At 40.9% G+C, this 17,058-nt stretch overlaps 3 protein-coding genes across 4 annotated transcripts in view; 1 reads left to right on the top strand and 2 right to left on the bottom strand.

Moving 5' to 3' along the window:
* LOC138616308 (FERM domain-containing protein 5-like) overlaps nucleotides 1-5,131 on the top strand; it is a 65,075-nt gene extending 59,944 nt beyond the window's left edge. For both annotated transcript variants that reach the window (XM_069690525.1, XM_069690526.1), the window contains one exon: nucleotides 1,193-5,131. In XM_069690525.1, coding sequence (XP_069546626.1) covers nucleotides 1,193-1,782 — 590 coding nt within the window. In that variant the 3' untranslated portion in view covers nucleotides 1,783-5,131. The remainder of the gene's footprint in view (nucleotides 1-1,192) is intronic.
* Nucleotides 5,132-5,575: 444 nt separating this feature from the next.
* On the bottom strand, nucleotides 5,576-10,609 carry wdr76 (WD repeat domain 76). The gene is made up of 15 exons (XM_069690527.1): nucleotides 10,490-10,609; nucleotides 10,088-10,207; nucleotides 9,919-10,008; nucleotides 9,660-9,752; nucleotides 9,141-9,199; nucleotides 8,551-8,665; nucleotides 8,325-8,426; nucleotides 7,957-7,997; nucleotides 7,611-7,764; nucleotides 7,139-7,297; nucleotides 6,896-7,011; nucleotides 6,634-6,732; nucleotides 6,376-6,528; nucleotides 6,219-6,272; nucleotides 5,576-6,108 (listed from the first exon to the last, which is right to left on the bottom strand). The coding sequence occupies exons 1-15, from the start codon at nucleotides 10,526-10,528 to the stop codon at nucleotides 5,853-5,855; spliced, it is 1,650 nt and encodes a 549-aa protein (XP_069546628.1). The 5' UTR covers nucleotides 10,529-10,609; the 3' UTR covers nucleotides 5,576-5,852.
* Nucleotides 10,610-10,941: 332 nt separating this feature from the next.
* LOC138616307 (pro-cathepsin H-like) lies at nucleotides 10,942-16,998 on the bottom strand. The gene is made up of 13 exons (XM_069690524.1): nucleotides 16,540-16,998; nucleotides 15,983-16,014; nucleotides 15,732-15,837; nucleotides 15,514-15,584; nucleotides 15,297-15,401; nucleotides 14,451-14,537; nucleotides 14,222-14,277; nucleotides 14,016-14,097; nucleotides 13,861-13,929; nucleotides 13,432-13,538; nucleotides 12,481-12,609; nucleotides 11,307-12,384; nucleotides 10,942-11,173 (listed from the first exon to the last, which is right to left on the bottom strand). Exons 1-12 carry the CDS (start codon nucleotides 16,610-16,612, stop codon nucleotides 12,309-12,311), a joined length of 993 nt encoding a protein of 330 aa, XP_069546625.1. The 5' UTR covers nucleotides 16,613-16,998; the 3' UTR covers nucleotides 10,942-11,173; nucleotides 11,307-12,308.
* Between the last annotated feature and the right edge of the window lie 60 nt (nucleotides 16,999-17,058).

Here is a 17,058-nt window from a genome sequence, read left to right as displayed (position 1 = left end):
GTCGTCACGGTGCTCAACAGAGCTCGGTGTCCCTGAATGTTCTGGCAGCCCGGCCAGCCACGCTCCAGACGAGGCTGAGGGAATCTTTGCTTCAGGATGAATTAATGAGGAACATCATTTCCCCTTGGACCTCTTCTTTTAAGCGCTTTATGGGATACGTTCTATGTGCTCACATTTGCATCAGTGACTTGTAGACGTAGTAAGGAGTCCTTTTCGAGGCGTCCTAATTCCCCTTTTTGAACTACACTCACTGGCTACGAGGCTGATCATTAGCGGTCATCACATGTTCCCATGTAGAACCACGGGCTTACGCAGCACTGTGCCGCCTGCGTTTGTCGACTCATCGCCATAAACAGCTACAGCTGTTATTTCAATCCATCACTCGCATATCAGCGAATGCAAACAACTTGATGGGCAGCAGCCTGTAGGTATGTTTTGTGAGGTCACAGTGACCTTGACCTTTAACCTTTCACTTTGCAGCAAGCCGTTCCTGAAAACACTGCATTCAAAAGAATGGGACCGACGTAACATAATGCCTGGCGTGGAGGTGTAACAACACTGTAAACTGTAATGAAGTTTGATGTACACCTTTGAGTGGGTTAAGTTGTAAATGGTCTGCAATTATATTAAATTATATTAATTATATTGGCGATCTCAAAGCACTTTACATTTTGCCTCCAATTCACCCACTCATTGAAACACCAGTGGTGGCAGAGCCACCATGCAAGGTGCTCAGCCAAGACACCTCAGCATGTGGACCGCCGACCTTTTGACCTGGGCAACCCACTGTACCACACCACACATACTGATGTAAACCCCACATCCTAAAACATTGGTTTCATCTTTCTTTTAAACCGGATCTTAGTTTACCGCATCTGAAGAAGTTGCATTTATCTGCTGGATCTCTTTGTGCAGCATGTTAATTGTTAGTATAAAATAATTGTGCTTTAAACTTCATGTTACTGCACCTTCAGCTGCACATATTATATTTTGTTTTTCCTGATTGCTTGGGTTTCATCAAAGTTTTACATTTACTATATTTTTTATGGAAGGTTAAACATTTTTTTTTTTATAAACACCTCATGTCAGGATCTCTCTTCACAGTAAAGTCTGCAGGTACCACCGCAATACCTCCGAGTGATTAAATATTACACCTCTCTAATTAACTGCTGTCCTGTGCTCCGTGTATCAGGTCTGGAGTCACTTCGAGACAGCGCCCACTCCACGCCCGTGCGCTCCGTCTCCCATGGCGACTGCTTCATGCCATCCCGGGGCCAGATGGTGGATCGCAGCGAGGCGAGCACGTCAGCCGTCATCTCCGACGAGGCCTACAGCCCGTCGGACAGCGTGCTGCCGACCCCCGTAGCGGAACACGGGATGGAGATGCCCTCGGCTCGGCACCTCAACGGTGCTCCCTGCAGCGTCGATGAGGACCAGGAGGCGGAGGCGGGGACGTCGAGGGAGGGGCAGGCGGCGGACTTCAGGCCCGGCAGAAGAGCGCTGCGTATGGTCAGGAGCAGGCCGTCACCACCGAGCGACGTGGAGGAGCTCAACAAGTTCATCCTGAGCGTGCTGCGTCTGTTCCTGGTTACCATCGGACTTCTGTTCGCGCTGCTGCTGCTCCTCATCATGCTGACAGAGTCAGACTTGGACATCGCCTTCCTGAGGGACATCCGTAAGACGCCCGAGTTCCAGCAGTTCCACTTTGAATACTTCTGCCCTCTGCGGCGCTGGTTCGCCTGTAAGTTACGATGGATGGGAGGGTTCCTCGTCAGCAAGTGAGGTGAAGTGAATGATGCACAGACCGAATGATTCCAACACAGGCCTCCACTGATGGACACGGGACACACATGACAAACAGAAGATGGGGGAGGGAAACAGAAAAAGATGGCATCCCTGTCCCTAATATCAGCTCAGCTTCCCCCAGGAAGGAGTTCCTGTCACAGGCCACGGACTGTCCCCTGAAGAGCCTTGTTTCTAATGTTTGACCATCACTACGAGGAAAGGGAAACACATTTTATTTTAGAAATTCAGGTCATTTCAAGCTCTTTTATTTTTTACACAAAGTCACAGGGTTTAATTTAAACAAATCTAACAGACACTCACTTATTCAACCACAGATAATAGTTGCCTTTATTTTTGTATCAACTGATATGTTGTGACGTTGCTGTAAGACGGGACGACCTGAAGTGTTGGTGTGCGTGTTGCGGGACCTGAGAGTTTGAGTGAAGTTTTGAGAGAAAATGAGATGGGGGGGGGGGCAAGTCGAGCTCATCAGACAACAACAATGCTGTTGATGTTGATGGACCGGTATCTGGGGGGAGGGGTTAGAGAAAGTGTGAAAAAAAAAGCTGCACTTATTGAATGTAGACGAGTCAAATAGTATTTGAAATATTAATGTTTGTTTCATAGAGTTCTTAGGCAGATATAATTAACCCCCACATCAATTTAAATAACTGCTAAAAAAAAAAAAAAAAAAAAAAATGTAGTTGCAGTCGCTATTTGACCCCGGTGTGATGTGGGTGCTGCCCTGTCCGAAGGCTTGAATGATTATTTTTGTAGTAAGCGTGACTTTGTTTGTGGTCTGTTAAGTGTGCCCACATGACCATTTTTGTCCAGACACTAGAGGATTAATAAAGTTGTATGACTATAAATCAAGCCTTTCTAAGGATATAAGTAACTAATGGAGGTTATAGGTTTACTGTTTATCGAATAGCAGCCAAATAACGCTGATAACTACAATCAACGTCTGTGTGTGTGAGGAACATCCGTCACTTTGCCGTAGTTACTTTTACAGTAGTTGTAAAGGTGATGGGACTATGTGAGCTAGCGTTGTAGTGATAGTCAAGTGTTTGGTTAGTTGTTTGACTCCCGCAGTCTGTAGGAGGAGTTCATCTTGATGTGCAATACAGTTAATATATAAAAAAAAAAAATTAAAAAAAACAGACATCCTTTCCATTAAGGGAAATTTGACCTTGTTTTATCTTTGTAAAGTGCAAAAACTAGTGCTCTTTTCCCCAGTATATAGTTAAGAGTTTGTTTTTAACTTTGTTTAGCCCATGCAGTCATCTGTAAAAGCTGAGTATACTCAAATCATGTTTCCATTTTTGTACCAACTGCTGTCTCGCTACCAGATTTGAGATTTCCTCACAGTGACTTTTAATGTACTTGAAGCATCATTTATACAGTGGAAATTTGGTTTGACAGCCCTGCACTCACTTACAAGAGAGCCTGAGATACGTCATGTTTATGTCAGACTACAACCTTCATCACCATCACACCGACCAAAGAAACCTCTGTTGTCTCATGCTTCTGTCAGTTTGCGTCAACAGATGGAAACTCAAATAGTCTGCTTCCTTCTCCAGCCTTATTACCAATGATACTTCACAGGGGAGGCTAAAGAGCATCTTTAAAGCCCACAGCAACAGAACCAGTTGAGTCTTTTGACAGTAACGTCCTCTCATCAAGACTGCAAGTGGTTCTACAGGATATACAGTATGTGTATGTGCAGAGTGCCAGTTCTAATACAACCCCATCAGATGGTACACTACAATGTATCTTAATGTATTTATGCAACAAGAGCGATGGTTCAGGATAGTGATTGGCTGAGGGATTTTGGTTATGCAGGTGCCTATACAGCAGGCAGTTTAAAAAGTTACTGTATTAATATTCAAATCTTTCTGAAAAGGAAAAACCCATTAGGTTGAAAGTTAACGATTTTATTTTTGAACAAAGTAAAAAAAAAAAAAAAAAAAAAAAAAAAAAGACCCAAAGTATTCATAATTCTTTGTCTTTTTCCCTTTTAGTTTTAAGTTGGATGATCAACAGAAATATTGAGTGATATATTTATATTTAATTTAGAAACAAAACACTTGTATTTTGGAGTCAGTCTCCAGACTACATGATTACTTGTGTTCTCTTTCACTCAAAGGGTGTGTAGAGGTTTTTGATTCCCGTTAGGTGATCAAATCAGGGTGAAAAGAAAATGGCCATCCAAGCAGAAACTTGGCTTTTTAACCTACCTTTATGTTCATGTGTATGAAAAAAATTGGCAACATAATCTGAGCAATAAATATTACAGATTATGTACTGAATATCAATAACTGTAAACTGCAAACTAATGTTCGCCTCCTAGATGTAAAACTTTTTTTTTTAAATCCTCTCTGAAGGTAAAACCGCCTGTAGATGCATGTGTGAAGGACCAGTCGCCGCTACTCCAGACTGCCCACAGTGGTCGGTAACGCTCTGTGGTACAAAGACACTTCTACAGAATATCTATTGTCAAAACATACGTTTTCATGTAAATCCTGTTTGGTTGCCTAATCTTAGTCTGCTCTTCCTTTACTGAATTCATAGAAAACTGGTTGGATGAAGTTTTCTTTGGCAAAAGCGAAAGTGTAAAAAGAAGTGAACACCTCTGACAGTCCACCCAAGTTATGACAGCGGAAGATCGATTTTTAGCCAATTTGAAGAGCAGAAGTAGCATTTTCAACAACCCGAACCTTTCTTTGTGCAATGCAGATTCACACATGGATCGTTTTCAGTTGCTTTAATCTGTTCCAGATCACTTGAACTTGAAGAGGCGTGACAGTTCCACTGACAGGCAACTCGTTGTTTTTAATTTCCTGAATCATGTAAACAGGAACAAGGCCTCAGACATGGTCCTACTGTACACTTCCTTCCTGTCCCATGGCCCTGCACATGGAAATGTCTCTGTAAGCATGTGTTCTGCATTTATTACCTCCAAACGAGACTGCTTATTTCCAATCACTGACTGAAGACTGGTGTAATCTATTTATGAATAAATATTATCTATTCTTGACATCTGGCAGCTCGTCTGGCTACGAGTTCAATTCTGACCTCACAGATGAAGCAAAGAAAGGCAACAAATTTGAAAAATATTACCCAGATCAGCACCATGAGGCCTGTTTCGGTGTCCTTGCTGGAAATCCGTGCAGTCAATGCTAATACATGTTATTCTTTTATGTTACACTACTGCCATCTTCAGGTGACAAAGATATCACTGTTGAGGGAAACGGAATCAATCAAAATGCTTAGTATTACAAATGTCTATTTATTCTGTTTGCTTTATAAAATTATAGAAAAATAAAAAAACAGAAAATGAACACAATTTTTCAACAGGCACTTTTCACAACCTAAACACTTTTGCCCTTTTACTGTTCCACAAACAAACAATGGAGGGAACCCACTGAAGAAATTGTTTGGGTTCTGGAAGATATTTGGAAATCAATATTGTCAAACAGTTGCTTTTTCATTTAGACTGGAAGTAATCAGGATTATTCCTAACAGAAATTAAACAAGTCTGCAAACACTGACCAAAAATGGATGATGTATAAAACAAAGTAGTTGATTGCGTTTAAACATTTTACATAAGTTGACTCAGAGATCATTTTGTGATATTATATTCACCTTGTCTGAAAAGGTCCAACAGTTGGTTAGTCAGTGTCCCAACAAAAAAGAAAAGAGCAAGACACGTCCTACTAAAAAAAAATAGCAATAAATGTCTATTTTGTTGGAAACCGTGAGAAAGAAAATTCTGATGTTTTGTTACTAATAGCGTGTTTCCTGAACATGTGGGAATGTTTATATTGTAACTAAGTCCAACATCTCTCTGAACATGAACTAGCGACTTGATCCTGTTATTTCAATACATTACGTTACTTCGCTATAGACGCAAAAGGTCATATCATCACACTTGTGCAGTTTCCAGCATTGAGAAATCAGCCTACACTTTATCTGCACACCCTGACTATGACCAAACTATTTACTTGCTCTACCTTCCCTGCAGCAGCGCGCTGATGTTGTTGGTCCACTGCTTCTTGGTCCTTCCTTTAGCTGGAAAAGACATGCAGGCGTCCTGATGCATTGCCCCCCAGGAGGGCATTGTTTGTGGGGTGGAAAGCAGTGATGGACAGCACTGTGCTGAGGTTCTCGTTGTCTGTGAAGGAGTGCTGGGGTTGACCGCTTTCGTGGAAAACCTGCACCCTCCGAGGCTTCATCATGCTCCCCACCACGAAGCAGTCTTCCCGTTTGGGGTCCCACACTGCTGATAGTTTGGACAGCCAGCGGCCTGTGTGCATGTCATGTCTGCAAATGGAGACGCGTCTGTTAGTAAGTTCAGGTTCAACATAAAAATGAGCCACAGTTAGCCCTAATAGCCCTTAATTATAAGTTTCAGGTAAACTGATTGGACGTACCTGATAGTTGTCAGCAAGGGAGGGTTAGTGGTCATTGCAGATGTGTCATATATCCTGTAAAAAAATAAATAAATAAAAAAAAAAGTTCAGGCAGACATTGAGCTGGGACTGAAAAAATAAACAGAGTAGAACAGAATGTACGAGGTACTACTTTCACCTTATGTGGTTATCCATACAGGAGGTGAGAACTCTGTTCCCAGTGCAAGGGGAGAAATAAGCGCTGGATATGCTCAAAGAGTGGCCGCGCAGCTGGGAGACTGCCTGGCTTTTAGTCTTCTTGAGGCACCGGCTGTCATAAATGCTCACTACCCTGCAGACGAGATCAAAACATCCATTTAATATCAACGAAAATACAGCCCGACACAAAATAGTGAAACACAAAGTCAATAAGTAATAGTTAAAACATCAGCCGTACTTGCTTTCTGCCACTGCGAAGTACTGCTTCTGTAAAGGATGAACACTAACACAGCGCAGAGTCTTGGGGTCCAACGAGTGGAGAGACTCGTGGGAGTTCCTGCAGAGAAAATAAACAACGTGTTTATTCAAATGTTTATCTGTGAGCAAGAAAGGTCACATTGTTCCAATTATACTGTCAATCTTTAACTTTATCGTAACATTTTTTTATTTTATTTTTTTATTACTACTACTATCGTCAGTCTGACAACAGTACAACTCACCCTGCAGTGCGCCTGTCAACAATGGAAACGTCTCCATACCAGTTCCCGACCACTAGTGTCGAACAGTCATGTGACAGGAAGTCGAACGTCTTCAGGCCATCTTCAATATCATACACCTGGGAGAACATCCACACTTCTTCAGAAGTGGTCTACCGTACCTCAACTACTGAGGGACGCAATCCGCCGGACAGGTAATAATTCAAAAGTCGTCGTTCATTGTCGCGGAAACAAAAGGTATCTTACGTCATCGAAAACAGCCTTCTCAACATCCATGCAGCGCAGAGATCCGTCATAGCTGAGGCTCAGCAGCTGCGAGGGCCGAGCGCTGGAGAACGCTATGCAGCCCACCGGACGAGTGTGGGGCTCAAAGAGCAGCACACCGTCGTCACCCCACTCAGCACCCTGAAACAACACGCACATGCAGGTAATTAAACGGGGGCGGGGCGGGGGCGTACGTAGCGCTCGCTGGATGACTGTTTTGACATTTAAAACTGCATTAACGTGACTGGACTTTCAGGAAAGCTCAGACCAAGATTAACAGAGACAGAAAACACTTGCCGGCGACGTGTTTCTGTTGTTGTTTACTGATGTGTTAACAGTCCGATCTATGCAGATACGAAGGTATAAAAATCATTTGCTTGGAGCCTGTTTTGAGCACACTTCTTGTCCTCTAGTGGTCAAACACCAGGTTGTACTTGGAGCAAAACAAACTCACCAACTTCCAGAGTCCCACTTTGCCCCACTTGTCTCCTGCAGCCATCAGCAGGCTGCTGCTGCAGGGGTGGAAGGCTGCAGAGAAGATGCGATCCTTCACCACTTTGGCCACTTTTTCCTCAGTTATCGTCATGTTCTTCAGTGCAGCGCGGTACCTGTGTTAAGACATCAGTGTCGAGTTTTATCCACCTGTATGAGCATTATCAGCTGTTTACAACAACAACAAAAAAAAGTGACCATCAAAGTATGGAGCTCTAAAACAACTAATATAGCCTCAGAGAAGGAGCCGGCCCTTCTTTGTAAGCTGAGCAGCAGGCTGACGTCTGAATCCAAACGTCTACTCTTACTCTTTCAGATCCAGCGCCATCTTTCTTTCTTTTGCCGAGTCCTGTGAAAAGAGAAGCAATTTTAAAATCTACCGATTCAGCGCAAATACTACGCCAGCAAAACATGCAAGGCTGCATATCTGAAGGTATGTGCAGCTACTCCAAATTATTTCTAACTTTTAATATCATTCGGTGTTCTTCAGCTGATGTCCACAACTAAACAGCGCAACACAGATTTATGATTTTAGGTAAAAAATAAAACAAGTAAAAGGTTTTACAAAAAAAAATCTGCTTCTAGTTTAAACTGTGGTTGTCGGGAGACAAAGTGTGCAATCGGAGACGTAATGGGAACATGACACCACGTAATAGCCCACAAAGGTGACGCCTACCTCGCAGCACAGTTTAACGAACTGTGAAGGCAGCTCGTTTCCCTCTTCCATGTTGACTGGTCCCATGGTCAGCGGGCCATGGGGCTTCTTGACTTGTGAAGACTTTAAAAGCAAATTCAAAAAAAAAACTAAAGTGAGTAACACAAGCACAAAAAAAAAGAAAAAAGAATGGTCAGGAAGACCAAAGACACGGCACGTGTATTTTAGGTTATTCATTAGTTAGTACCCTCTCATGGATGAGCGTATCCCTGGGTTCAGGGGGAAGTGTCAAGACCTCTGCCTCTTTATTTTGGAGGCGCAGTGATTTGCGAGCTGGCAGCACTTCCTTTACAGCAGCCTGCCTGCAACCACAGAAATTAAACAACTACAACAAGTGACATCAAGCAGACAGTTTTTTTTCCCCCTCGTTTTTAATGACTATAACGAACAAAAAAGGAGCCAAAAGTGACGTCTTCAGACAACTTCTTTCTCTTTTACCTTTAAGAAAAAAGTAACATTTTTACTGAATGACCACTAATTACTAAACACACCAGTTTATCTTTTGTCATCAATCGCCTGTTTAAGCATTTCTTACACTTTTTACTTTTAACTGCGTGTCTGCTTAAATCAAATTCAAAAACCAGTACACACACAGTAAGTTATAAGGGTACAATAATGTTCCATACATGACACGTGAAAACACACTGAACACTAATCTGTTCTGCAGCTCACCAATCACATCCAGTGTCATGCTTCCCCTAAACTCTTTTATCCAGAAAATACTGACAACTCAAAGAGTAAAGAGGTTTGTAGTAAAAGCTTGGCAGACGACCGTACCTCATGAGACCTCTCTGCGATGGCTTTGGCCGAGACAACTGCTTCAACTCCTCAGTAGCCTTTGGACAAAAGAACATTAATATTCGTCCTGTTTGTTCAAAAATGGCAAAAGGAATGAGCCACAACATGGTCACGGTGAACGGAGTGTATACATGACTCCAAATTTGAATAAAATAAACAACTCTGACCAACATTATCTAAAAGTAAAAAAAAAAAAAATCTATAAATTGTCTCATATCTCCTGTCTTAACGAGGATAAGTGTAATTTCAATACAGTGGCATGTTACATTTCCTTCTTTGTCCTGTTGTACGGTCATATTTGTCTGGATTGATCACAGCATGACCAGTTAAATATTGAGACTTCTGCTTGGTTTAAATGCCATCGGTTGTTCTAGTTGTCAGTTTGAATGAGATGTGGACTATTCGTATACACGTATTAAAAGTGTAAGCGTTTCAATGACATCCAGCTGTGTCCCAAGGTCAGCATTGCGGTTGAGACTCCGCCACCTGTCAACCTACCTGGACCAAGTTGATGGAGGACAAAAATGCTTGGTTCTGTCTGATGTTCTCCAGTCGCTCCAGTTCATAGAGAGAAAGTCCTCCGTGTCCGTCCTGTGGCACAAAGACACACCGCTGATTTGTCATTTTACATTCAAGAAGTCGGGGTGTTGGCGTGTATTTGACACGTATGTTTACATGGTGCGACAACATTTACACACACAAAGTAAATAAAACACAGAGACTTCCTTGATAAACTGCGCAGACGTTTTGTACTTACAAATGTATGCTCCACATCACTGTTTTCAACATCCGCTTCATCTTTTGGTTTCTTATTCTGGCTGCTTTTTGCAACGTAGCGTTTTGCTCTCTAAGAAGGAAATAAGGGCATGTTAACAAAGTAAAAAAACAAAACGACTTCATGTTGTTGTTTCTGAAGACCCTCTTACATTTTTCTTGCTGGGCGTTTCAGCTGTGCTGTCCTCAGGGGAGTACTGGAGGCGTTTCGGGCCCGGAGCATTTCGAGATGAACGTCGGACTGTTGCTTCGATATCATCCGGTGTCAATTCCTGTCCGGTGTTCATTGTTGACTATTAAATAAACAACTGGCCAAAGACATTAACACGCAGACTCATTCAACTTACTCAAAAACGACACGTACGAAACACTTCATTCACAATTTTTTGCCGACGTCTGCCTTACTGATAAATCCTATTTTACAGAGGTCCAAAAGTTTGCTCAGCTTCTAAACTTAACTAGCTGTGATGCTATTTCTGCTCCAGCGAACACGGACAAGCTGAGAGTTTAACAAAACGAAACAACGTTCAAAACATTACCAGTAACAACTGTACCTTCGTTACAGCTTTGCGTTTTGTTCGTCTTGTCGCCATATTAGAGAATTTAAAACTATCAGTGAGAGTGTTTGTACGAAACAAGGCGAGATATGCGCACCTGGCAGCTGATACCTGTGATGTAAATGATAATAGAGGAGAGGGACTATTGGCGCCACATGCGAGATGTTTTGTAACTAGCCCCGCCCCCCCTATGTTGTGAAACAGAATCCTAGCAGCTCATTGGTTGACTTTTGTACGTCACCAGGATGAAGAGGACGTTCTCTGCTGCCACCAACCAATGGACGTCTTACAATTTGATTGACATCTGATCGGTTACTCCGACTGTCAGCTGTTGCTGGGATAATGTCGCCACCTAACGGCCGAATTGGGCAATTGTAGTGATAGGAAGCTGAAATAAACTTGGCTCATATCGATAATTTGGGTTTATTTATGCATAACACTGACACATTTGTTTACATTTAAACAGTAAATAGTTGATTGGCACATACTGCCAACATTTTTACATGCTCATTTAAAACTGAAAATAGTAATTACCCAGAGGACAAACCATGGACCGTATGGGACAAACACACTCATGCACACAGACAAATAAGAAGTCATCACTGATAATGGGAAAAATAAACCTACCCAAAAGCATTAGGTTAAAATAGTTTATTAGCAAAACACTGACATGTGAGCTGACTTCTTACAGGGCCCTTTGTGCATGGCCACCCCAAATTTTGTTAAGTCTGAGTCTGAGTCTGAGTCTGAGAGAAGCAGCTTGTCAGTACCTTTGCATGTATGCAAAGATTTGTACATTTTAAGCTCGGTGAACCTTCTGACGGGCCGGCAGACATTTACCAGAACCACAGAGGCCAGTCAGTTCAAAATTAGGTCAATGACCCATAGAGGAGATGCCATACGTTTGTCACCTGACTAATGTCTGCTGCTCAGTGGGCATGTCAAATAAATCTGCAAAGTCACTACTAGTACTGTTATTTTAATAACTACAGACTTGTACTCCAAATTTCTGTACAAGAATACTAATTACCAGTAACTGTCTCAACGAGCTCCACAACACTCACATTATACAACAATTGAAATAAAAACAACTTCTAAGCCTTTAACAAAGAGAAAACACTCACTGTGCTTTCAAAAGATAACTAACAGTCATGACTAGACACAAAGATTGATGTTTGTAACAAATTCAAACACAAAATACATTTGGTAAAGCCAGTGAGGTAATTTGGACAAACCTCCATGTATGATGCAAATCATTGCCATTATGTTTTCATTTTATTTTTTCAGCTTTAGGAAAAACAAAAAAACTCATGAAAACAGACCAACCATCACTTTATATACATATATAATACCAAGTACGATATAAATGCACTTGAGTAATCTGTGGCTGCACTAAAGAGATCGGATTTATTATTATGAGACGGACTGAATGGTTAAAAAAAAAAAAAGTGTTTTAAAGTAACACCTTTAAATATGCAGGAAAGTCAAACTACTTAGATGCATGCACAGTTTATTGTAGTACCACAGCTAAAGGCACAAGAATGTGGTTCGACAGTAGCTCTGTGTGACTGTATTAATGTGACATTTCTTTATCTGCTGTAAAATTCTTATATGTGTTTCTGTTTATGACTTTTATAAACTATAGTTCACGTTTTCATGATCCGGTTTAATTTATTAGGATGACACAGCTCAGAAACTAGACCTGCAGATCAGGTGTTAGGATCCCTCAATTTAGCTGAGACCTTTAAAGGCCATATATCTGTGAACAATTCCCAGTACGTTCCTGAGTTTCTCCACTTGGTTGCCATGTTACTCCTCAAACTAAAGGTAGAGGGTAAGAAGAGCACACAGCCAGCCCGCACATGTTTCTTCCTCGCTCAATCAGAAAATATCTGATGGAATAAAAAAGAAAAAAAAGAAAGATGTCAATGATGCTTGAAAGCAGGAACAAGTCATCACACTGAAATACACACGCAGACTATATTTACCCGTCCTTTCCCCAGGCTGTGCCCCAAGAGTTCTTCACAATCCAATACAGTGTGCCGTTCTCCTCAGCGCCGTAACCCACAGCCAGGACTGCATGATTCACGCTGTCCGCTGTGCTCTTACACCGAGTGCTGAACAGACAACACAAGATCAATAAAGCATGTCTTTTGTAGGGAGAGTGGGCTTCTAGCCTCTTGTGATATTACATTGCCTTCTGCCTGTCCACAATGTGCTGCGCACTTGTTTTGCAGAAATTGTTTAGATCTAAATGATTAAAACCTTGAGAGCTCTTTCATCATCTCTGGGTTCAAAAACTGTAAACATGGTTAAAATGTTCTAGTCTTGCCAGTGATTTATTAGCACAGTTATGACAGAGAGGACAGAAAGTCAATTGAAGCCAAATCCCTCATAACTGTCGGCACCATAACAAATGAGCCGCCAGACCATCACAGTGTTCAATTTATGAATAACTCCATATCAGGGATGGACATGTTCATAGCCAGTAGGCAGCACACTGTAGCAGAGTATGTGTATTCTAGTCACTATACTGGGATAACAGCAATGTGAAAACACACCACAGCAAACACAGGGTACTAAATCTGATGACATATAGGAAGGTTTTTCCCTCTTAAGTCAGAAAAATGCACATTCATATTCTTCTATCGCATCCTACAAACAATCATCAACCAACATTCTGGTTATTGCAGATTTGACTGTGGGTCTTATTATTTCCATAACCCTCCTCCATGACTTAATAACTTCTGTGCTGCTGCGTTACAAAAAAATCCCATTATTTTATTATAAATATTTGAATAGTGCAAAAGGATCCGAAACAAAGTAGCTACAGTTCAAACTGCTCAACAGCTCTGAACATGTCTGACTGCACATTATCTGTGGATAGCAGTACATTTATACAGTAGGAGTTTGTGAAGTTATCGAGGTCCTCGTCTCACCTGGAGTAAACACCGTCTTTGTAGTGCATGAAGTCATCTGCGGCGTCAAAGCTGAAGGTGACGGGGTTGAGCCGGGACACAGCATCAACCATGGCCTTCTCATCATACTGTGGAAGGAAAAAGACAATCTTAATAAGTAAATGACACACCAAATCTATTAGTGTGTCATCTTATACATTCAAATGCTAACCATGTAGGATATGGACCGTAACCAAGTATTCAAAAGCCTGCACAATGTCAGACAAATTCCCATGTTCAGCACCAAGCTGCTTCTTGTCTCGTCCTCTGACCCGGTGACTGACATGACATGGTTAACTGCGACTAATTTGTGAGTTTGTTATGAAGCAGTAATTCATGAAAGGACATTTACACAGCACAAGTTTTGCACAGTTTCTTTCACAGTGTAAATGTACGGGTTCATACACTCACACTCGTTATGTTGACAACGTCTCGGACAAAAACAGCTGCAAGTTCTGGCTTAAAATTGCAGGTGTCATCCTAAAACAGGAAGGACAAAACTTAGGTTTGGTGATTTCTTTTTATCATATTATTTTTTAAAAAAAAAAAGGATAATATGACTTTACATGGCCTTTGTAGGGATAGTCCTTCTCTGTCATAAGACCTTTGTTGTATTTGATGTACTCAAAGGCCTGGCTGGGGAGCCCACTGAAACATACCAGGTAGCTTTTTAGCCAGTTGAAGTTCTATACACAAGCATTCTTGCAGCTACTTTAACTTAAATGTCTCAATGCTGCAGCCTAAAAATGAATAGGAAATGTATCATTGTTACCCCAAGCATCCATGGTTGTTGAAGTCTTTGGCACAGTCATTCAGCTGCTGCTCAGACTGAAGAGTTAACCAAACAACACTATTTATTAATGCATATCAATGACACAGCAAAATTGATATGATATGAGACAAACTGAGATGAATTTCTTCTGCAGATTCATTTAAAAATATCTTTGTGAGAAAGAGGAGTGCCACTTGTGATATCTGTAATCTGAATGCAAAGATCTCACCAGAGCTATTAGCTTCCCAGTGGTGATAGCAATCACTGACTCCAGACAGCCAGTGGCAGAGAAGGTCCAACAGCTGCCACAGTAATCCTAAATCACAAACGCCACATAACTCAAACAACTAATGATTCATTTACGATAAAGGGGCTTACTTCATTTTGAATGTGACCTGCAGATTAAATAAATTGTATGATGATGTCTTCGGTTTTGCTGGTTTAAGCTTTGCAAAGTCAGAAAAAGTAACCCTGATGTGTCATTAGGGTTACTTCAGGTTGGATGTAAAAACATGGGCACTCCTGGAGTTATGTGTTGCATGATGGGAATTGTAGGATCCACAGAAAGAAATATAATGCAGTTCCTGCTACATCTTTTTTTTTTCGTACATTCTTCAGCTCCATTTAGGTTCAAAACTTTTTTTTTTAGCTCATGTTTAGAGTTTTATTAGAGTCTACTGTAACACTGAAACGAAGTGACACTGGGTTTTTCTGCTCCTTTCATGACTTTTTTAAATAATGCATTCTAGTGTACTTGTGCAAATAGACTATTGATTAATATAACTAACAATAAATGAAAGATCACTTTTTGTCAGCAGCAAAGACATTGCATGCAGCATAAGATCTCCAGTTAAACTCTTTGCTTAACCAGAAGCCAAACAGAGCATAATTAAAGTATTGTATAGAGTAACTGCATGCTGGCCAAGCACAATATATTGCATTCTATCTAATAAGGCAAGAGAATGTGGAGAATTATTAGCCTTTAAAACAACTTGACATGAATATTAATAAACATCTGCTGTGCTACGTCCAAACTCTTGGTCTGTGGTGGTTGTTCAGTACTGTATGAGTTTACCTGGTTCTTCACAGGAGTCACAAAGTTGCCCTTCACCCTCCAGTCTACTATCTCGGGGTAAGGACCTGTCCTGCTGACATGACTCCCTTTAGTGGCTGAGCAGTTCTGCAAGATACGATCATCATGAAATAATAAAGGGAATCCAAAGACAAACTTTCTGTATATAAGCACCGGCAGCGTAAAGTGTTGCATTCTTGCGTGTTTTTGTTTTTTTTACCTGTGGTTGTGTCAAAAGATAGAATTTCCTGAACTCCTCAAACGTCATGTCTGAGAACTGGTTCAGGCCCACTAGATTTGAAAATGAACAGCTGTGTGAGAAGACCAGGCCTTTCATCACCTTCAAATATGATCTAATTTAATTTAAACATTGGCAGTTTATCCTTTGCGGTGATAGTCTGGACATTACACATTATGAGGCAGGAGATGGTGCATTACTTGTGAACGAGTGATTCCCAGCGTTATGATGATCAATTGTCTTCTTATTCTGAGCGAATACATGGAGCCGCTGGTAATACTCCTCACTGTCATAAACTTTGTTGTGCTGCACATGAAAAACAGAAAGGCAACAGAGCATACAGAGTAAAAGAATATTTTAAAATGTTGTTGATCTATGCGTGCAAAATAAAAGAATTCATTAGATTATAAAGTGTAAAATGTCCATAGCTTTGTTAGTGTGATGTACATACCTGTGACAGCCACTGTTTGAAGTGATATTCCTCTGATTGGACACATAATGAACCATCAGTGAAAGAAGCAACATTTCCAACTTTCAGATTTACTCCTGAAGCAATTCATGACAGGAAAATAACTGCATTTACTCAAACGCTATTCCTAAATACAAATTTGAGGTACTTTTTTTTTTACTTTAAAATTGTAATGTTCACTTCATTGCATTTATCTGACAGCTATAATTCCAGATTCATATTTTACAGTTAAGCAGCTTTGATGATATAATAGAATATGATGCTTTCTTATAGATCATATCCCCCAACAATATGTATAATAATATTAGCTTCTACCAGGAACAACAGTAAAAGGTACGTGGCCTGCAATTGACAGGGACGTTTCTCTGCACTAAACATGTTGCTAATACAGAGCATAAGCACCTGAATACTTCCGTCACCACTGTTTATGATAGAAAAAAAATATCTCATTATAATTCTGGCAACTACGCCTGCTGGAAACTCAACATTTTAAAATGAACATAAATAAATGGGAAAGCAAACATGTGATGAACACTTACCTTCTAGTAAAATTAAAGGTGTTGAATGGACAAAATTAAAAGCGGCAGTAATGAAAAACACAACGAGTGCCATACTTCCCCCAGCAGACTCCAACAAGGTCTGAGGGCGTCACATGACTCGCCTTCTTAATATAATGACTACTTAACAGCCCCAGCAAATCTACAACCACAGCTTTTACAGTCCAGTAGAGAGAACCGGGTAAGTCAAGCCTGTGGGGAACTTCAGCCACCCCTTAATTCTTGGCAACTACAGACAAAATTGGTCATGTGACCATACATTTTTGAAGAGTCATCCATTTTACTCACCCTGTGATGGATACAGGCCCATGGAAAAAGTGGTAAGAACATTTAGGTAAAAAAAAAATAAGACAGTGAATATTACCATCTATTTCAATTTGCAGAAATGCCGCCACCTCTATTGAATTTCATTTTCATTTTTTTTTAGGTACAAATTTTAAATTTTACTTCAACATAATCAGTAGCACAATTAAGCCCCACATGGCTCATCTTATCCTCTGC

The sequence above is a fragment of the Brachyistius frenatus genome, unplaced genomic scaffold (genome assembly GCF_029030835.1).
Source record: "Brachyistius frenatus isolate BFR_SWC_R1_liver_20210118 unplaced genomic scaffold, ASM2903083v1 Contig_9, whole genome shotgun sequence".
Taxonomy (NCBI): Eukaryota; Metazoa; Chordata; class Actinopteri; family Embiotocidae; genus Brachyistius; species Brachyistius frenatus.
Note: the sequence above shows the minus strand (reverse complement) of the source record. Positions and strands in the feature narration are given on the sequence as shown.